At 34.5% G+C, this 21,829-nt stretch overlaps 2 protein-coding genes across 9 annotated transcripts; both read left to right on the top strand.

Annotated features, from left to right (window-relative positions):
• The first annotated feature begins 8,401 nt into the window (after positions 1-8,401).
• Positions 8,402-9,871, top strand: LOC138885416 (uncharacterized). The gene is made up of 5 exons (XM_070166362.1): positions 8,402-8,727; positions 8,819-8,901; positions 9,082-9,162; positions 9,285-9,694; positions 9,821-9,871. Exons 1-5 carry the CDS (start codon positions 8,402-8,404, stop codon positions 9,869-9,871), a joined length of 951 nt encoding a protein of 316 aa, XP_070022463.1.
• Positions 9,872-15,640: 5,769 nt separating this feature from the next.
• Positions 15,641-21,406, top strand: LOC104227745 (E3 ubiquitin-protein ligase MBR1). 8 transcript variants are annotated; one of them, XM_009780060.2, is made up of 6 exons: positions 15,641-16,159; positions 16,255-16,320; positions 18,509-19,317; positions 20,793-20,864; positions 20,956-21,096; positions 21,179-21,406. In XM_009780060.2, exons 3-6 carry the CDS (start codon positions 18,586-18,588, stop codon positions 21,308-21,310), a joined length of 1,077 nt encoding a protein of 358 aa, XP_009778362.1. In that variant the 5' UTR covers positions 15,641-16,159; positions 16,255-16,320; positions 18,509-18,585; the 3' UTR covers positions 21,311-21,406. The 8 variants fall into 8 exon arrangements, 7 of the variants coding, with proteins under 7 accessions (XP_009778362.1, XP_070024235.1, XP_009778361.1 ...); XM_070168134.1 differs by lacking the exon at positions 16,255-16,320 and adding an exon at positions 17,677-17,709; XR_011405467.1 differs by lacking the exon at positions 16,255-16,320 and having other exon boundaries at positions 20,739-20,864.
• Positions 21,407-21,829: the final 423 nt, after the last annotated feature.

The raw sequence follows: 21,829 nt of genomic DNA on the forward strand, positions 1-21,829 counted from the left end.
TTTTCCTTCAATTTTACTAGTAGAAGACAATCTTTACAATGTAAATAAAAGAATATTTGGAAGTAAATACAAGATACCCAATAATTATCCCAGGACCCGGTGTCACAAGTGCATGAGCGTTTACTAAGAAGGAAATAAAATACAGTAACTGTCAGGAATACAAAGTGGATAGAAATGCAAAAATATAGCACATTACTCTGAAGGGGACTCTGCTGGCTGCGGGTCATCTCGACAAATGTAGCTCACCTAAGTCTACGTATCAACCACGCCGCTATGCCACTAAGACACTAGCCACACATGAACATGTGCAACGAAAATGCACATCAAGTGTAGTATGGCTACGAAAACAATGGATACCCAGTGAGTATCCCGTCTAATCTCGAAAAAGTAGAGACGAGAGGTCGACTTCGACACTTACTAGTGGTCCAATGATAATATAGTAAAAATGTGGGGAAATCATGGATTTCATAAAGCAAAATAAGCTCATAAAGCCGGAAAGCAAGTAAACAACTTCTCAATAATAAAAGGGTTTCCAAAGATTTGTATTTCATCATCTTTATCAATTTATCTCAGGCCAGGAAAGACAAATATCAACATGTGTATATCTCAGGCAAGCAATACAAGCATGCGCATATCATCCTGAGGTCGTACGACCCGATCCAACAATATTTAACTATGCACTGCCAGAGGGTCGAATGACGCGAACCATAGATGCGTCTATTTAATCTACCGAGGCGTTCGGCCTGTTCCGAAATTAAACACACACAGACAGTCAATCAAGAATCAACGGGGAACAATTATCCAATGAAAAGCCAATTTTCTTTTAACAATCTAAGAAAATGGAGTATAATCTTTTTAGAAATTCATTCACTAATTCGATGTGATTTAAGCAATTCAAACTGTCAATAAGATTACAAATATTCCAAATATAGCATGTTTTTGGGTCCTAGACTATCCGGACTTAAACATAATAGTAGCTACGCACGCACTCTAGTCACCTTGTGCGTACGTAGCCCCCATAAATAGAAGCACACATCCAATTAATTCACCTGTGGGGACAATTCCATCTTACAAGGTTAGAAAGGAGACTCACCTCGCTTCGAAGATCCATAACCGGCATTCCACGCCTTTTCGAAGACTCGAATCGATGCTAAATGCTCCAAAACTAGCCAATAATTATGCAAATCCATTAATATATGTTCAATTACTAATTACAATCCAATTTATAACAATTCCTAACCTCGATCGAAAAGCTGACAAAATTGCCCTCGGGCCCACATGCCCGGATTCCAAAATGTCTCGAAGATAAATTTTACCCATGAACTCACGAACTCAAATACATGATTTTCTCTTAATTCCATACCCCAAATCATGGTCAAAACCTAAGAATACGAATTTTCTAGATTTTCCCTCAAACCCCAAGTTTCTACCAATTTACATGCTAAAATCCTTACACAATCAATACATTTAACTCAATATAGATGGGGTTAGCTTACCTTGTCGTTGATGATGAAAAAACCCCACTTGAAGCTCTCCAAAATCGTCCACACCGAGTGAAAATGGGGGAAAAATGACCAACCCCCGATTTTTAAAAGAATACACCGCCTCCAGCATTTCTGCACCTGCGGCCACTTGACCGCTTCTGTGGTTTCTCACCAGGCTACCCTTTCCGCTTCTGCGCCTCAACCACCACAAGTGTGGTCCTGCTTCTGTGGCTACATAACCGTATCTATGGTCTCTTAACTTCTGGACCAGCACCGCATCTGCGTCCCTCTTAGCTGATTCTGCGGCTTCGCACCTGCGGCCAAAACCTCGCTGGTGCGGTTACACCAGATACCAGCTGCTTCGATCCTTCTTCAAATTCTAAAGTTGATCCGTTAACCATCCGGAATCCACCCGAGGCCCCCGGGACCCCAAGCAATCCTATCAACCAGTCCCAAAATAGATTACGGACTTGCTTGAGGCCTCAAATCATATCAACCAATTCTAAAATCATGAATCGACCTCCAATCCAAGCTTAATGAACTTTAGAATTTCAAACTTCTACATTCATTGTCGAAACCTATCAAATCACGTCCGATTGACCTCAAATTTTGCACACATGTCACATTTGACATTAGGGACCTACTCCAACTTCCGGAATCGGATTTCGACCCCGATATCAAAAAGTTCACTTCCGGTCAAACTTCTCCAAAAACCTTCAATTTTCTATCTTTTAGCCAGATGACTCCAAAATGACCCACGGACCTCCGAATTCACTTCCGATTGTGCTCCCAACACCTTACAGAGCTATCCCCAGGCTCGGTATCCCAGACGTACATTGATAACACTAAGATGCACTTCAACCCAAACTTATGAAATTCTTCCAAAAATGCTAACTTCCACAATAGGTGCCGAAACGTTTTCGGATCTTTCAAAACCCGGTCCAGACATATGCCTAAGTCCGAAATCATCATACGAATGTTGGAACCTTCGAATCCCAATTCCGAGGTTGTTTACTCAAAAACCCAATCTTAGTCAATTCTTTCAACTTAAAGCTTCCGAAATGAGAATTCTCTTTCCAAATCAACTCTGAATTCCCCGGAATTCAATTCTGACCATACGTACAAGTCATAATACCTGAATGAAGCTGTTCATGGCCTCAAGCTGCCGAACGATGCGCTAGAGCTCACAACGATCGGTCGGGTCGTTACAAAATATATTGAATATGTACAAATTGTTAATTTAAAATCCAATAACTTAAAAGAACTAGATTCTCCAACCCATAAACTTTAAATTCCGCTCGACCTCTGCTTATTGAACAAAATTAGTATTTTTCTGGTTACCTATATATTTTCGTACACCCAACATATTTTCTTAAATAATCACAATGTCAATGATAGATAAGTATTGGGCCTTTGGGTTTTGGGCCCTTATATATTTAGTGGATGCAAGGAAAAATATTGGAATTTTTACATTCCTATTCCATATAGGAAACTATATTACCCTCAATGTTTAAGGTTTGATTTAATTACGTTTAGTATACCTAATTACCAATTCTATACCATAATGTGTTTTAATTGTACAATTAATATACCGTATATCACTCCTTAATTAACGCTACCGTATATTCCAACCAAATTCCCACTCCCCACGTTTCTCTCTCCCAAACCTACACCCTCACCCACGTATCTCCGTACACCCACATTTCAAATCCATTATTCTCGCTGCTAAAATCAGAGAAACATATGTAACACCCTTCCATTAATGTCCAATTTCAAGCTTTTTTTCTTCTAAAATCAGTCAAAATTGAAGTCAAATCTTCAAAGTTCATACACATATTTACCTTCATCTTCAAATTTTCTCAATGAAGAAGAACAAGCCTTCAAAGAGATAAGAGAGCAGCAATTCCACCATTGACAGCCATTAAAAAGCTTTGAATTCAAATTTGGGTTTTCAAAAATCATTATTTGTTTTGATTGGGTGTTGTTGTAAATAATTGGGAATATGTTTTGGAGTTTATATCTCAATTTTGAGGGGTTTTGGTGAAGATTTAGACTTGGTTTTGGCTGAATTTCAGATTGAAACTCGAAGAAGAAGAAGAAGAAGAAGAAGAAGAAGAAGAAGAAGAAGAAGAAGACATGACATACATTATATTGCAGCAATTGTAGATAAATTGTAGACTGTTTTTTGCAGAAGATTTGTAGAAGTTTTAGTCATTTTTGATTTGTGAAAACAGAAAACAAAGCATCTACAATCAGAATACAAATAATCTATAATTTATCTACAAAATATCTACAAACTGGGTACATTGAATTTTAATATCCCAACATTCAATTGTAGCTTAATTGGTATTTTCGACATAATTGCATTTTTTGCAGAAGATTTTGTCGAAGTTTTAGTCCTTTTGGATTTGTGAAAATAAAAAATAATGCATCTACAATCAGAATACAATAATCTACAATTTATCTACAAAATATCTACAAACTGGGTATATTGAATTTTAATATCCCAATTCCCATTCAATTGTAGTTTAATTAGGATTTTCGACATAATTGCATTTTTTTCAGAAGATTTGTAGAAGTTTTAGTTATTTTAATTTGTGAAAACAGAAAATAAATCATCTACTATCAGAATACAAATAATCTACAATTTATCTACAAAATATCTACAAACTGGGTACATATTTAGAATCGACATGCTTTCCCTGAAATGTATGTTTCACATTTTTTATACATATTTTTGTCCAAAACAGTACTAAATCATCCACTTTAATACAATTTTTATACAATGTTGTTCAACTTTCATACAATAGGTAAATGAATAAAAGATAAATAAATAAACAACAGTCTACAATTTATCTATAATTTTTCTACAATTTCTTCTTCTTCTTCTTCTTCTTCTTCTTCTTCTTCTTCTTCTTCTTCTTCTTCTTCTTCTTCTTCTTTCAATCTGAAATTCATTCAAAACCAAGTCTAATCGTCACCAAAACCCCTCAAAATTGAGATATAAACTCCAAACCATATTCCCGATTATTTTCAACAACACCCAATCCAAACAAATAATGATTTTTGAAAATCCAAATTTGAATTCAAAGCTTTCAAGCTTTTTAATGGCTGTCAATGGTGGAATTGCTGCTCTCTTTTCATTTGCTTTGTATTACTGAAATTTGCGATTGAGAAATAGAGAGATGTAGAGAGAATTTCTGGATACAGAGTGTATCACAAAAACAGAGTATGAAAAATCTTGTTCTGCGTTGTGGAAGATCAGAGTGAAGCCGACGGTAATTATGGAATGTGCGTGATTTGCGTTGGGGAAGATCTGAAAAATATTTAATTCCCCTTTTTTATCGCGCAAAATAAGGAATCATAAAGCTACAGTGATTCCTTATTTAATGCATTGTATATATTAGGCAGAAATACTATTAGCATGAAGGGTAATAAACAAACTATAAACATATTTGGTAATATAGTTTCATATATGGTATATATACGAAAAAGCCTCAAAATATTTAATTGAAATATGAGAAATTTTCATAAAGCACTATCTTTTAGTAGTAATTAGCCATCTATAGATACCATTTGCTATATTATAGAATATAGATACCTTTTATGTGGTTATAAGATGTATTTGATGTATTTAACCTATTGTATTCATGAATATAGTAGCAAAAATAGGCGTGAATCAGGGAAGTCGAGCTAATCAGTTATTGTATTCGAGTGTATTTGACTGTATTCATGGAGTGAAACATTAGATTACAACTGGACATATTATTGTATTTGACTGTATTCACGGCGTGAAATAAGAGATTACACTGTTTTTAAAACTGAATCAATTAACATAATAGACTCCTAATATAACTCAACAAACTCAATTATAACACACAAATTTTGTATTTTTCAGTTATAGAAAAGATTCTCAACCACAAAATACAATGAAATAGATAGAATACAGAGGGATACATTGAAATACAATGAGAAAAAAAAGACACTTAATACAATGAAATACATAGAATACATTAAATTACAATGAAAAAAAGATAGTGAACAATGATATACATAGAAATACAGCGAGATACATTGAAATGCTCTTAAAAAAAGATAACAGAATCTTCAAATTGCTCAACTCCAAACTTCAGACTTCGACGACCTATCGGATTCCGACCATAATTCCATAAGTAATTTGAATGTATCTCATTGTATTTGAAGATTCTGTACACTCTGTTTGACTTTGATAAGGACATCACTTGATTACTTGCTAATTTGCGAGAAGTAAGTTTCATTTTGTTGATAATTAATTTGTGCTTGGAGATGAGAGATCTGTGTTGATAATTAGTATAAGGAAAATGGCTACTTCAGAGGTATAGATTAAAGGTTATAGCGAGCCAATTGATGGCTCTAAGGCCGGTCTTAGAGATTGTTCGGAGTGCTCCCGTTGTCGGAAAAGGCCGGTCTCTCAACCGGATGCGGGAGCCGGAGCAATTTTTGAAGTGGGTTTTGCACAAATCCGATGGGAGGAGGAGGAGATCGGAAGTTTTAATGGGATGTGGAAAGAAAATGGGATGTATCAAAGTAGAGAGAGAAAGAAAATAGTGTAACTGATTAGCGTATTTAGTGGCTTAGGACTAGGAGGTAACCAAAATTAAATATTTTGCTATAAACCTTAAAAGGTATCTATAGAATATAATTTTTTTAAATGGTATTTATTTAAAATAAATAAGGTGTTAACCTTTGCTATAGGAGGTAAAAATTCCTATAAATATTCTTATCGATACAAGATTATGAGTTGAGACGTTTGTTTGAAATGATTAATTAAGGAATTAGGACAAAAGGAAATTTATTTGAGAAAACGTCTTAAGTTTTTAATTTAGTAGGTTTTACTTATTCTTAAGGAACTCTTAAAGCTCTTAATACCAAATCTAGCTAGGATTTTCCTAAAGATTCGTCAAACTAACTCATACTAAAACTAAAGCCTATAATTTCATAATTTTAATTATCATAATTTAAAAGCTTCCAAAGTAGTTGTTTAGTTTGAACTGGGCATGATATACATGTAACAAACCGCTCATATTTAATGATTGGAGTTCTCTTTTTTTTTTTTTATTTCTTAAGACTTACGTTGTTTGGAAATGTACTCTAACTTTTAAGGAAAACACAAATATAGGTAATTCATGAAAAAGATTAAGTTTATTAAGGTTAGCGAAAAATTATTAGGGTTAAACTTTTTTCTTCATATTGGTTTTGTAGTTTTATATTTCAAAGCTATGTGATCAAATTGAAATTGAAACAATAGTTTTAAAAAAAAATTAATTGTATGAAAAAGAATCATACCTAGCTAGTTGCATTTGTTTGGTTTGAACTCGACAAGATTAGAGGTGGCAATCTCAACTAATTTGTCCAAATCGCTCATATTTGATGATTGAAAATCTGTTCTTTGTTTGTTTCTGTTTATTTAAGACTTAAGTTACTTGGTAGCGCGTTCTAACTTTCAAGAAGAAACCAAGTGCTAAAGTGATTTATGAACAATATTGAGTTAATTAGGGTTAACGTACTTTTTTAAGATAGTCTTTTTCATCTTACTTTAATTTTTTATTTTTCTGAGCTATGTGATTAAACTTAAATTGAAACGGATAGATTTAAGTATTAAAAGGAAAATATTTTAACTATTTGCAATCATGTTTATCATTTTGAAATTGATAAACAGAAAGGTATGGTAGGAAAAGGAATAACAAAAGACGTAACATACTAATAATATTACATAACTACATTACCTTTTGGGAAAATTCATATTAAAACAACTGTGCTGCCTCCTTTTCAACTTTATACCTCATATTTCAATTTACAATTGAGTAGCCCAAAAAGTAGAAGCCCATATCCGAAAAAGGGGCATTATTTCCTTTTTTTTGGGAGTAAGAAGCGGGATTTTCTTTGTTTCAGCTAAATTTTCTCTGATTCTTTCCAATCTTCTTCTCCAGATACTACAAAAACGAGATCTTGCGATCAATGCAGCTCCAAAAACCCTAGAATTTCTATTTCATCTCGAATTAACAGCAAATCAAACACGAAAAGTGAATTTTTTTTGCTGCAAATCAGCGCAATTTTCATTTTTGCTGCAATTTTGATTTCAATTTTTTGTTCGATGGAGATTTTTCCAGTTTACGTTCTTCATAGTGGTGAATGGGAAGAAAACAAGTTTATCAATTTCGTCAGCGATTGTGTAATAATCGAGTCAACACTCAGCTACAACAATTTAGTTGCAGCTATTTCAGAACAGATTAGGATCGATAGTGAGTTAAACATAATAGAGATTAACTTTCTCCCAAATGTTGGTTTGCCACCGATCCTGATTTACAACGATACATGTGTTAAGGTGTATATTGAATTAAAGAAGAAAAACTTGAATTTCACTGAATATCCCTTGTTTGTTACAGTGAAAGAGATTTATGATAATCGTTTGATTGCTACAAGTTTTAGTTGTGTGGTTGCTACAAGTTCTAGCTGTTTGGTTGCTACAAGTTCCAGCTGTTTGGTTGCTACAAGTTCAAATTCTAGAGATGTATCCACAATTGATAGCATTGAGATTACTGATATCGAATTTATTGAAAACACGAAATTTAGTGAAAACACCGGGTATAATAGATGATATATTGAACGAATTTGTTGAGGAAGATCAAGTGTATAAGGATAAAGAGACAGTTGTCAGTGTGATGAAGAACTTGGCTGTACGCGAGAGGTTCCAATTCAAGGTGAAGAGATCAAGCGCAACAAGGTATGTAAATAATTGTATATTCTGTTATATATATGTATAAAGTAGTATATATTTGTATATAGGTATTAAAATTAGTATATATGTAGTTATGTTTTTGTATACAAGTGTATTTAGAAGTTGAATGATCTTTAATCCTAAGTATCACCTTATGTGTATGGATGACAATTGTGCTTGGAGTTTCAAATCTTCTGCCGTTTTCAAAGCAAACATATTCAAAGTGAGAAGTTACAATAATAATCACACATGCGGCTATGGTGAAAGATACTTAACACAACGTCAAGCTACTCCGGGTGTAATTGCTAGTATAGTCAAGGACAAGTATGTTAATCCAAAAAAAGTTTACACCGCAAATAATATAATAGAGGACATACAAAAGCAACATGGGATTGAAGTGAGCTACATGAAAGCATGGAGAGCTAAAGAGATAGCAATGACAATGATAAGAGGGAGTCCGAGTGATTCATATAAGGAGTTGCCGAAGTATTTTTATATATTGGAGCAAACAAATCCAGGAATGGTTACAAAATTGCACAAATCAGAAGATGGATGCTTAGGGCTGGGAGCATTGCAGACCGATAATGGTTGTAGATGGAAGTTTCCTTAAAGCAGCATATAAGGGTACCATATTGACTGCTTGCACACAGGATGGAGCTGGTGAGTTGACTGCATCTACCTTGTTTCTGCAGCTTGTATAATGTTGTAGTTTCATGTATAAAAGTGTATAGGATTTCACAGCTGCTGTTTTTATAAAATTTGTAGTTGGTATAAACTTGTATAATTGTGTATAAGATTTGTATAATTGTCTAAATCCTAATATCTATTTTGTATAAACAGGAAAAATCCTTCCACTTGCATATGCAATTGTAGATTCAGAGAGTAACAAATCTTGGGAGTGGTTCTTTGTCCAGATAAAGGGTACTTTTGAAGTTAGGGAAGGGATGTGTATAGTTTCAGATAGAAATGAAAGCATATTCAATGCCACAAAAACTGTGTACCCAGAAGTACCGCATTGTATTTGCATGTTTCACTTGTGGCAGAATGTAAAGCGCACATTCAAGAAACGTCACAAGCAATTGAAATTTATATCTTCTTTGCTTTGTCTAGAGCTTACACGATAGAGAAATTTGAGTACCATATGACAGAGATGTGTAAAATTGATCCGAGAGTGCAGCCTTACTTGTTCGAAATTGGCTACGAAAGGTGGTCTAGGGCATATTCCAAAGTGAAAAGGTCGATGGTAATGACTTCCAATATTGCAGAGTCAATTAATGCAGCAAACAAGGATGCTAGAGAGTTACCAGTAATGCGATTGCTGGAGTACATGACAAATTTGCTACAACAGTGGAACAACAAAAACAGAAAAAGTGTAATAGAAACATCTACAGAGCTTGGCGAAAAGTACGACAAACTCCTTCGGGAAAATCTGATTGCATCAGAGCAAATGACGGTAAAATGAATCAAATATAATGATGCTTGGCACTGCTGACTTGCATTTTACTGCTTGTATAAGGATGTATAACTCTATATAATAATGTATAATGTTCTTTAACTTAAAAAAAAAAAACTTTTGTAGGTGAGGCCTGCTACGGAACAGTTATATACTGTGTTTGAAGGGGTAAGGTGAAACATAGTGTGCCTTGAAGAGGGAACATGCAGTTGCGGAAAATTTCAAATGGATGAACTTCCATGTCCGCATGCTTGGGCGGTTTTGAAAAACCAACAGCTGAACCTGGCCAGTATTGCTCTTTTTACTACAAGAAGGATAAACTCCTTAGAACTTATGAATTTCCAGTGAATCCGATGCCAGATGAGAGTTTATGGGTAATCCGAACAGAGGTGATGGAAGATGTGGTCCTACCACCTAAAGGGGGAAGGAATGCAGGAAGGCCAAGAAATGAAAGACTCAAACCTGCTTCAGAAAAAGAGTCTAAGAGGGCGTTTTCATGTTCTGTGTGTGGACAAGGTGGTCTCAATAGAAAAACATGTAGGAATCGACCAAAATAAATAGTTGGAAACATAACACTTCCTATTATATTTGTTGTCATGTTGAGTAGTTAAGTTTCACAAACAATAGAGTTACAAATGTTGAGTAGTTAAGTTTCACAAGCAATTGAGATGTTTCATTATACATATTTTGATTATCCAATAATAGTGTCTTGCTATTTTTAATGGTACTAAATATATTGATAGATTGTAGAAATACAAAACAGAACTGCTAACAATCAATGGTATTATATGTATACAGATGTATAAATGAGAGTATAAGTTTGTATAAATTTGTATAACTATGTATATTATTGTATACATATGTATAAACCCTGCTACACTAATAAAACTGCAACCATAATGAAAATGCATACTTTGTTAAAGGACAAAAGCAACTGAAATATTTATTAAAATGTAATTCATTCATAGCCACAATGTGTAATGACTACCACAAATTACACAAAAATAAAAACATCTATAATATCCTTTAAGGTTATCTCACAAGTAGCAGAATAGTACTTAGACAAAACTAGGCAACAACTCCTGATACATAGAAAAACTACAGTAAATGGAAAAAGCAGAACTACTTTTTCAGTCGTCCCCTCTTCCTCTTCCTGAAAAGTCTCCCTGTGATTTCATCACCACTAATTATATCAGACTGTTGTTTTTTCCTTCCATAATCTCACAACAGAGATCCCCACCTGGTGCAAAGTGTCTCAATGTCAAAAATTATCTTTTCGAATTTCCTTACCAACGATGAAATACTCAGCAAAGCCAGCAACAAAAGCACCACAATCACTATAATTAAAAAGAAACAAATCAGATTCAAATAGGTACACTAATAGTAAAATAATAAAATAATTGAGATTAACCTACCATTTGATCTGTTGGGGCACATTATTAACCAAATTAATCTGCAAAGTATCAGAATGGGATTTATCGGTATATGCACCATTGTTCCAATCAATGCCCTTCTTCTCGACATAAAAATTAGAACTCTTCAAGAAGTAAGGTATCAGAATTGCATAAGGTAATGCAGCATCCAAATCAAGTCTATCATTAATAGCTCCATAGTTAGAGTCATAGATGTGGATGCACCTATCTATGAACGTAAACAACCCCAAAACCCAATGGCCGCGCTTCACATAGATAGGGAATAAGACATGGTCAACAGTGTGCCACGGTACATTTACATCACAATAATATCCTCTAATTTACTCTTCTATCTCATGCCCTTCAGGAATCACTGAAGGATCTTGATTCACTTTGAAATCTTTATACAAGGAGTTGATTTTGTTACCAAAGGCAAAGTCGGTTGTAGTAAACCGCATGGCAACACTCGACCCATATTTTCCCCTCTTCCTCAAATAATAAAAGAGGACATCCAAGTGCTGAGACAAGAAATAAAACAGAACAACCATCACTACCAGATTTTTTAAATATAGAAATTTACACACTATTATACATAGGTATACATATTTATATAATATTATACAATCTTATACTGTGATTATACAAAGCTATGTATACACTATGGGGGTCTCAAAAAATAAAGATATGCAACAAATAAAAAAGGCATTAGAACAGAAATTGATTAAATACTGTATCAATCAAAGGTCGACCACAATATGCAAGTGAGTGGAACCAATCCTTCGTGGTCACATGACACGAGCCAAAAGTAAAAGATTCTGCAAGCTTATTTACTTCATTGGGATATATATTTTTGGCACTTCAAATCACAAAAAATAAAAAGTAATCAGAACTACATTCAATGACAAGTATAAAATCAGAACATGAAAGATTAAATAAAGTGAAGATACCTTCGCCTCGTATCCATCCCATTATCAACAAACGCGCAAAACTCTTTAGCCAATGGCGAAAATGGATCAAAATCATCAATTTCGATAGTGAAAGGATGCTTGATATAAAAAATGAGCTTGTGCGCCGATCCTGATGCCCCCGAATAAAAAACTGGCAAATATGGAGATTTGGCATATTTTCCTGGTATTTTCTGTTGAACTAACTGTTCAGAAGAAATGTAATCATCTTCTACGTCTATGATGGATTGTTTATGAAGCACAATTTGGGACATCTGTAGCGCAGCTAAATCTTCATCGCCAATGTCATCCCAAAATGTGTCACCCTTGACATCACCTGTTGCCCCTTAGACAGAGAAAACAAATAATAAAAAACTTTTAAAATGAAGAAAAGAAAAATCAGACAAAAAAAGATAAAATGAATAACAAATACCATGATCAACACCATCAATAATTCCCTCGTCAGCTAGCACGTTATCTTGATTCACTTGATTGACAAAGTCAGGAACAACATCATATTGATAGCCATCAAATTCACTGAGACTAGATGTATTGTCATCAGATGCGCGCTGAGGAATCTAATGAAAAATAATAGAAAGAGAAGGCATGTTGAGTGATGATTCAGAGAAGGCATAACTGTTGAGTGATTTGGTTTTATCAGTAAACAATTACCTTAGAATCAGTAACATCCTCCCTCGTTTGCTTAGTTTCCTTCATATTCAGAAAACTGAACATTTTTTCAAAGGAAGAAACTACATAATTGCTGAGTGTCATCACTGTATCAGTCAACTACAAAAAAAAAGAAGCAAATCAACAACTGTGTTTACAACCAAAAAACCATGTATATACAAAAAGTACTGATAAACTATAGAAAAGCTAAAGGTCCAGTACCTTTCCAACAACACTCCTCAACTTCTCAACTTCAGCATTCGACAGATAAATGAGCACCAAAGGATCATAACTCGAGTTAGGCTGTCGATCCATATTCTGAGGAAAAGGTCGTTTAGACTGTTGCTCTGTATTCTGAGGATAAGGTCGTTTAGACTGTTGCTCCATATTCTGAGGATAAGGTGGAAATGCATTGACAAAATCATCAGTGTGAAAGGCAGGCACCTCCCCTGATGCAACATCATAGGCATTAACTTCAAAAAACGTGTCGATGTTCAGAGTTGACATCTTCACGAGTAGGGGAAATATTCCTATAGTTCAACTACAAGAAGAAAAACTGGATTACAATAGTAGAAAAAGAAAATTGTGACATATTCATAAATATACATACAGAAAAACTGAAATCATATATGAAGAAGCATTATGGTACAAAATGTTTACCTTATCGATACTACACATGATCACCCCGCCAGTCAAATCCACATATGTTGGAGTTTCAGTCACTTTCCAATTAAGAATGCGTGGCACATTTGTGCCAACGCGAACAGCTAGATGCTTGTCAACCATAGAGCAACACTCAAAAAATCATATTTGTAATGTAAGTAGAAAACCTCCAAGCCTATACATTGTCAAATAATCACACTGTCTGTCCCCATTATCTTTAAAATATCTTCAAATGACTTTTTTCCCCAAGCATACGTCTGATATTGACCACTTTCAATGATATCGATATCATCTTTATTGATACCATGATTATTGGCATCTGAGAATATGAAATGATGGACAAACACCATCAAGGCCATCTTGAACGCATCTTCGTCTGACTTCCAGTCCTTTTTCTTGAAGCGATCAAGAAGCTGCCCCCTCGTTATAGCCTTTTTTCCATCTCCTGGATAGTACTCTTTTAGCAACCTATTAACATCTGGTTTGTCACAGAAAGTATGTCGTCTTCTACACACTTCAAACCAGTGATAACAACAAACTCTCCAATGCCAAAACGCAGCAAACAACCATTAATTTTCACCCACAACTCCTTTTCCCATCCTAGGACGACTTCCCTCAATAATATACAATGAATAAGTTGATTTTGAATTTTAAATTGAGGGAGGTCGAAGAAGTACCCAAAACAACTAGCATGAAACATTTGAAGCTGCGTGTCAGTTAAACATTGCTTCAAAATGCTCATAATATCAGTTTCAGTATGGGAACTAATCCTGTTATGGAAATGATCAACTGGTTGTATATAGAAGTCCCCAACTTTGCATATGAAAAAATAATAAGAAATATATCAGGAACAAAAACTATACTAAAATATTTTATAAAAATGTATAAATCAGTGTAGCAGTACTTGTATAAAGATGTATAAACAACTGTATAACTTTGTATAAAATTGTATAAGCATGTATAAATTAATAGCAACACAGGGGATACCTTCAATGTAGCTTTTCTCTCATTCAATTTGCAGCGAATAGCAAACCTTTGTTCTTTCGATATGCAATCAAGACCACTCTCACCATTGTCCTTGATCTTTCTCCTTTTCGGTTTAACATTGGGGCCTACATCATCTTCATTAACCAAATCAACTTTCAGCTTTTCTTTTGATTTTTCAGATCTCCCACATTTCTTACTCCTTATTCTAACGATGTTAACCGGAGCAGGAGTATTACTTGTTTGCGAACGAGTCATTCGACTGCTCTCTTGTTGCAACTTTTTTGTAGGAGCAGGAGACTCAAAATCATCATCATCGGGAGCCTGGACATGCGTATTCGCTTCAGAAGCAGGGGTTGAGGGCAAGTCCCTTGATGATTTAACTGGAGTGTGAGAATTCCTCGTTTGCGAACGAGTCATTCGACTGCTCTCTTGTTGCGAGTTTTTAGGAGGAGCAGGAGACTCAAAATCATCATCATCTGGCGCCTGGACATTTACATTAGCTTCAGAATTAGGACTTGAGGGCAAGTCCCTCAATCTTTTCGCATAATTAATGCATTTTCTACAATAAACCAAACAAACAAAGCTTTAACAAAAGTGAAGACAACTGAAGGAAAACACAAAAATCAAATTGTAACAAAACTCAAAAGTGAACCAAAAATAAAGGTCATGAACACAAAGCAATTCTACCCTAAAAGGCGGAATAACAAAGCATGCAAACTGAAACATCAAGTTTAAGCCTAGAACGAAGATAGAAGGAACACAAAATCAAACGAAAAACACAACATTGTAAGAAAATAGGCATAATCAGAAACGCAAAAAAAAAATTAAAAATAAAAAAAATTCAAAACAAAAACTGTGGTAAAAACATAAAATGAAACAAAAATTACCTGAAAATAAGATTAAAAGCTTGAAAAAGTACTTGAACCGAACAATGGAGGTCGGTTATCGTCGTCTCTGAGAAAAGCGTGAGGAAGAAAGAGAAAGAGAAATAGAGAAATTGAAATTTAAAATATTAAAACCGTTGTTTTAAGTTGTGGGCTATCGGGTAAAACGTAAATTTCATAACATATACAACATGGGCTAAGCCAGATAAAGACTTTAAATATGGGCTATTTTCGAATGGGTTGTATGGCCCAAGTGAACCATACTATCCAAATTCAAATTTTCAAAATGGTAAGCATATTATGTATTTACTAACAATATTATACATGATTAATAAGAAAACTATAAACTTTTTTGGTATACCTTTAAATTTTATTCCTACTGTTTACTCGTAAGTCGCATCCAGAAACATAAATATTCATGAAAAAGTTTCAATCGTCTACTTGGTTGTGCCCTTGACCTTGACATTGCTGATCGAGCGCGGACCTGCGGTTAACTATATAAGGAGAATATTTGAAATCTTAGTTCAAAATCCCAGTGTAGATTACATCAACCTGCAAAAAGGGGAAAAAGATAAAGAACTCAACTTTTTAACCAGATCTAATAAATCTAGTGGACTTTTGAATGGAGAGTAAGAATTAATGGCGACAACTTTCAGTTACAGAATGGAGGTGAAGAGCAAGAAAACAATTGCAGCAAAACTCAACATGGAGGCAGCCAGGTGGATAATATACACAAAATTGGACGAACATGGTGAAGAAGAAAGATGTCAATACCCACCTTGGGAAAAGGGATGGGTGGGTACCCAAATGCCACGGGAAGTGGAAAGAAGGCTTGAATTGTGATTAATCAGTAATACAGAATCTGCAATCCAAGCAAAATCTAAGTCTTCTGTCCTCTAATGGAAGGTATTTAATTACATCCTCATCCTGGTTTTTGTAAAATTGTTATTACCTGAATCTGTATTCATTTTTCAACCCCACAACCCCTTTAAATTCACTAGAGTTGCAAAGGTTTCTCATTTTTCTTAAGGGTGCTGAAGCAAGATTGATCAGTCTCATTTCTCAGGGTGAGTGTTTCTCTTTTTTTTGGCTGTTTTTTTGGTTACATATATTTGATTATATCCATGCTTAGAGATTTGTTATTACTGTTGATGTTTTGCGTTTGTTTAGATTTTAATTGAGGTGCGAATTTTTTTTAATTTTTTTTAATATATGATGCTAATGAACTTCCAATTAATGAGCTTTTTTGGGTGAATTCTCCTTTGAGATTGTTTATACCATTTCATAACTTCCAATCAATCAATCAGCTATATCTCAATTCTGAACCAGTTTGATAGACTATATGAATACTCTTCATCTATTTGTTCTATTTAGGGCTTAGTTCCTCCACACAATAAATTGATTCTTAAGGCACATTAACGATTCTTTGAAACTGGACTTTGTTAAAATCTCAAGCTTATATCTGAATGAAGAAACAAATCTTAAGCACGATAAGAAGAATCTTGGTAAATTCTGACCTAATGTAAGTGAAACCACAACAACTATTAAGTTTTAATTCTACATTTGCTTCTATTATGTTCTTTTCTTTTCTAAATCAACATTGATTGCGAGAAGTTGCAAATCTTATGAACAACTTTCACCATGTAGTTTTAGGTTTAGTTCTTCCTTCTTATCTCGTTCAATCATTTTAGTGTTGCATCTGCGGGTCAGTGCATATAGAGGTCTACGTATAATATTGCCAAACCATTTAATAACAGTATTGAAATAAAAACAAGATATACTTGGAAACCAAGACTGAGTAGATTTGAAGACTAAAAATCCTTCACAGTCCAATTGAACATATGTCCCCGTCCGATATTATGATATCGATGCACTATTTAATTTGCTTGTCCCTTGTAATTAGTAAGTTAAGGTTCAAATATAGTAGCATGAAAAATATAGCTAAAGGAAAATGTTCACCTTGTATGCTGGACTTTAAGCATGCACGACGCAAGATAACTTACTCATCCTTTCTCTTGTGAAAACCATCTAATAAAGTTTGTGATCTTCCTAGATCTTACAAAATAGGAGACTTGATTTTTTCACTCACCTGTTTTCTTGTATGCTATCTTCTATAGGTTTTGAGGTTTTATGAAAGTTTTTTGTGATATGTTATTGGAGGCTCATAATGGTGTCAAGCCTTATTGACTATAGTGATAATGTCGCTTTCTATTGCGCTGCCTCTACCTATTCATGTTTATCAAATTAGGTTTCTAAGAGTGAATCTAAATCTGCTACGTTTTGCAAAGGAAGTGCATTTCCATTCAAAAGATTCCTCTTTCGTAACTCAGGGTGTCTTTGTTTCTTCCTTTCATACTTCTTTTTATTGGTAGAATTCTCGGTATCTTTTTGCTTCTCAATTTTATGGTTAATGTTGCTTTCAGGTTTTCAAGATATTTGTAATTCTAGTCTCTCAGGTAGGAAGAAAGTCTGTTTCTCAACTCACATGAAACTTCTCTTAAGTATATACCACAATTCATGGGCTCCTGAAGAGGTGTGGATTTGGTTTGCTCAATTCAATTAAACATTCTAATCAGTATTAACCTATCAAAAATTATTTCAGTGTAGATGAAAGTGATGCTTAAAATAATGTTTTCTGGTTTCAAAATTATGGCTCTTACAGCTCCCAATCATTTGTTTGAATTTCATAAGCTGATGTTGTAACCTACATCAACAGGTTTCCTTTGGAATGGGAACATCTTTTGTAGAGTTGGATGGATTATGGTGAAAGTTATATCCTATTCTTTCTAAAAATATGTGGTTTTATGACTCATTATTGGTTTTGCATACTTTATTTTTAAGTCTTTCCTTCGCGTGGGTATGGAGGGAACGGAAAATATTCATTGGGTTCATTGCTTGGAGTGAATTCTTGAGTTACTGGTGTGTTACATGTAAAGTAGATATACAATTGCCGGACCGCAACTACCGGAACCATATATGGATTGATTACATCGTATGTGATTTCAGGCCAATGGAAAACTTTGAAAGTTATATTATATTCTGTATTACACTTATTTCTTTTAATAAATACAGTTGCATGCTTGTTTTTCGGTAATTGGTGCTTTATTTTTTAAGTCTTTCCTTCATGTTGGTATGAGAGGAAGGAAAAAGGGTAGTTGATTACTTGGACGTGATTCTTCATTATACTGATGTTTTGCATGTAAACTACTTATATAGCTAATTATCATTAACATCAGTGTATCTTTGTGATTTCAGGCCTAGGAGCACCTGTGAGAATTTTCTGGACTTAATCAAATAACGGAGCTTTTAGAAGGAATGCAAAATCAACTCTAATGCAGCGTTGTTCTAGTAACTCTTATTTACCCATTAGAAACTATGCTGGTGGTGCAAGTCTTGGTCGATCCAATTTAACTCCCATTAATATGACACCTTACTATGGTTCACATGCTCCATATATGCCGGGTTCAGAACAAAGGGCTTCTCGGTCAATCAATCTGTCTCTGCTACCGGTAGCTAATCTGAACCTTGAAAATGGTGCAGATGGGTCATCAGCAGCTTTGGAAAGCTCTCACTCTCGCTCAGGAAGTAACTATTCTAACTGGAGTCCAACAATAATTTCGGCAAATGGATCAATCATATACCACCCTGAAAGAAATTATTTTTCATGCTGGATTCCAGCAACAATGCTACCGATCATGCATGCTCCTAATTTCTTTGTACCACTGCCACATATGCCATGGAACTGGACGTATAGCTCTTTCTCTGTCCAGGTTCCGTCCGTGCATCATATGACTGGAACAATTCGAAGTGGGGTGATTTTCCGTCAAGATAGCCTGCCGCTTGTTCCTGCTTCTCAGTTTCAACAAATTAGTCTTGCTCCAGGAGCTGAGAGAGTAATTGCAGGAGAGAACATGGTGAACTCCAGTTTTGCAGTTCAACAAGTAAATTTCCGGGTAAATCACAGCCCAAGGTTCATGGATGATTACTTTTTGCATCATCATTTGCTGAGACAAGTGAACCATGGACCTGGTCCTACACCACCGCATCCATACAATTTTCACATGGTTAGTTTTCTTCGCCTTCTCTTTTATTTAGCTTTTTTTTTTCTTTTTCCTTTTTCTAATTATAAATTAATACCAATCTTCACCTAAGCTTACTCATACACATACTTGATTTAGTAACTAGCTTAGGCTTATCACATTAGAAGTTTGCTTTTAATGACTGGATGATAGTTAAGCTTTTAACACACAGATACGCTTATGCTTTTAACTATTGAACGCACTTATGATTGGATGTGCTTAGTTGTTAAATTTCCATGGTAATAAATGCTATTCTGCATTTATCCTGAAGAATCATGATGCCAAACTAAAAAATCTATTTCATTCATATGCTTTCAAACTTTCTGCATTCATGTTTTAATTGATTGAAAGCTGTCTACATCAGGTTGTGAGCATCCCAACTAATCAATATTGTAGAATGTGCATATGGGTTGACATATGCATTTATTTGCCGCTAGCAGTGTTCCATACATTAGAGCTATTACTTGTGCAGTTTCTTCTGTCCTTTGTTCTTTTGGGTGGAAAGTTTGATAAAAAACTCATACACTGATAAGATTGACCAGTTTCAATATTATTTGTGGTGACATTATGTGCATGCATTCGTAAGACTATGCTTCCAAATCAGTTAACCACTTGGAAAAGCTACTGTAAACTATTAATTATAGGAAGAAAAAGTAACATAACCTTTATTTTCTTCACGAGTTCAACAAAATTGAGGAACAAAAATGCAAGTCATATTACTTGATAGTCTAATGAGATTTGCGTCTTCTTTGAAAGCCCGGGGGCAAGTTTGCTTTTCTGTGACAATGCTTGAAACTGGCTTTTTAAACAGTAATGAGAACATTAGAGCTGAATTAATAGAAAAAAGGCATAAGTTTTGAAATCCTTTGGTTTAAATATTATTATCATGTGATGCTCAAATGAGTCCTGTTTGCAAGCATTTAACAGGATTACATCGCGATGTATAATCCTTCTGCTCCTTTTCCAACTCTAACCCAAATCAGTGATTAGGTTATTTAGTTTTCCGATTAGATGTAAAACCCATCCATATTCCCTTTGATTTTTCTCACTCAAAGTTCAAGCCTCGATCTCCTGTCTATACTTGAAACTCCTCAAGACCTATTATGAATTCTTAAATTCAGGATCATGTGACTGTAGTATTTATGAAAATATAGAAGCTTTTCGAATTGTTGGTATCCTAATTTACTAATTTGGAGTTTACAAAGTTATTTTTTCATCTAAAAGTTGCTAATCCCAGTGGCCACCACGAGCAAGCTAGTCATTATGTGTATGAAATGCAGGAACTTATCACTTCACATGAGATTTATAAGTGATAGTGATTTTTATATTATGTGAAATATTCTTGGCTAGTTAATATTTCTTTGATAAGCAGACTATGCATGTTCTGACTGAATCACAATTAATAGTTGATCCATAGCATTTTCTTGGATATTGTAACACGTTGCATGTGACATTTCAAGGCACAACATGGTGGAGGACAAATTGGTACGCGTCAAACTTTTTATATTGGCGTAGAGAACATAAGTTATGAGGTAATAATTTGCAAACAAGAAGAAAAATAGTATAAAAATCTATTATTCTTTATGGAATATTTTTCCTCACAATTTCTGGCCCGGGATTTAGGTTTTGTTAGCCTTGCAAGACCAGGTTGGATATGTCAGTACAGGATTGAGCAAGGAAGTCATTTTAGCACGTATGAAGTGCATCAAGTATCAGTCAATCGAAATATCTGTGAATGACAACGATAGGTGTTGTATTTGTTTGGTAAGGGCTTATTTCATTTGGTTGTCTCCTACGCAAGTAAGTTAGATAGCCTTACTCATAGATACCTTTTTGATTTTGGTAGGACAACTTTGGTGATGGGCAGATCATTGGATTTACTGACTGTGGGCACTACTTCCATTTTGATTGCATCACCGAGTGGCTCATGCAGAAGAATTCTTGCCCTCTCTGCAAAAGGATTGCGTTAACAACTTGAGGAAGAACAATTTGCTCTAGCAAATTTCTCCAGAACTTGAATTTTATTGCTTTGAACATGTATATACGTTTATTTCAATTTAAGCAATTTGTTGTACTTTTGATGGCAATTAATAAGACCTTTCAAACCTTGATAGTAGTTTTATAAAGTTGATAATGTGAAATGCAAGTGCATGTATTGTGCACTCTGAGTGGGAGAAAATACTGTTGTTTATGTTGAATTGCTTGAAAGATGGCGATCCATATAGCAAGTGTTCAATAGAAGTATGAAATGTAGAATAAAGTATGTGCAGAGGGCACTTGGACTTGCAAAACTTGGGTCATATCAAATTTTTGGTTATATGTCTCGCAATTTGCTAGTGAACTTATGAAATGTATTTTGCTAAAATAAAAGGAGAATTTAAGCTACGTATATATTTACAAATGTTCCCATAATAGTTTATTTTGCCTTTGTTAAATTGTCTAAGTTTTTTATTTCCTTTAGTTTAGTTAAAAAAGAAATTGGATAAGTGTGGTGTTT

This window comes from Nicotiana sylvestris, chromosome 2 (genome assembly GCF_000393655.2).
Source record: "Nicotiana sylvestris chromosome 2, ASM39365v2, whole genome shotgun sequence".
NCBI lineage: Eukaryota > Viridiplantae > Streptophyta > Magnoliopsida > Solanales > Solanaceae > Nicotiana > Nicotiana sylvestris.

Bases quoted from the DNA above. Each gene is read 5' to 3' on its own strand.
- LOC138885416 (XM_070166362.1), top strand. From the start codon at position 8,402: ATGGATGACAATTGTGCTTGGAGTTTCAAATCTTCTGCCGTTTTCAAA. The intron at 8,728-8,818 runs GTATTTTTATAT...GGAGCATTGCAG, and splicing joins TCATATAAGGAGTTGCCGAA to ACCGATAATGGTTGTAGATG. The intron at 9,163-9,284 runs GTACTTTTGAAG...CACTTGTGGCAG, and splicing joins GTTCTTTGTCCAGATAAAGG to AATGTAAAGCGCACATTCAA.
- LOC104227745 (XM_009780059.2), top strand. From the start codon at position 18,586: ATGCAGCGTTGTTCTAGTAACTCTTATTTACCCATTAGAAACTATGCT. The intron at 20,865-20,955 runs GTAATAATTTGC...CCCGGGATTTAG, and splicing joins TAGAGAACATAAGTTATGAG to GTTTTGTTAGCCTTGCAAGA. The intron at 21,097-21,178 runs GTAAGGGCTTAT...TGATTTTGGTAG, and splicing joins ATAGGTGTTGTATTTGTTTG to GACAACTTTGGTGATGGGCA.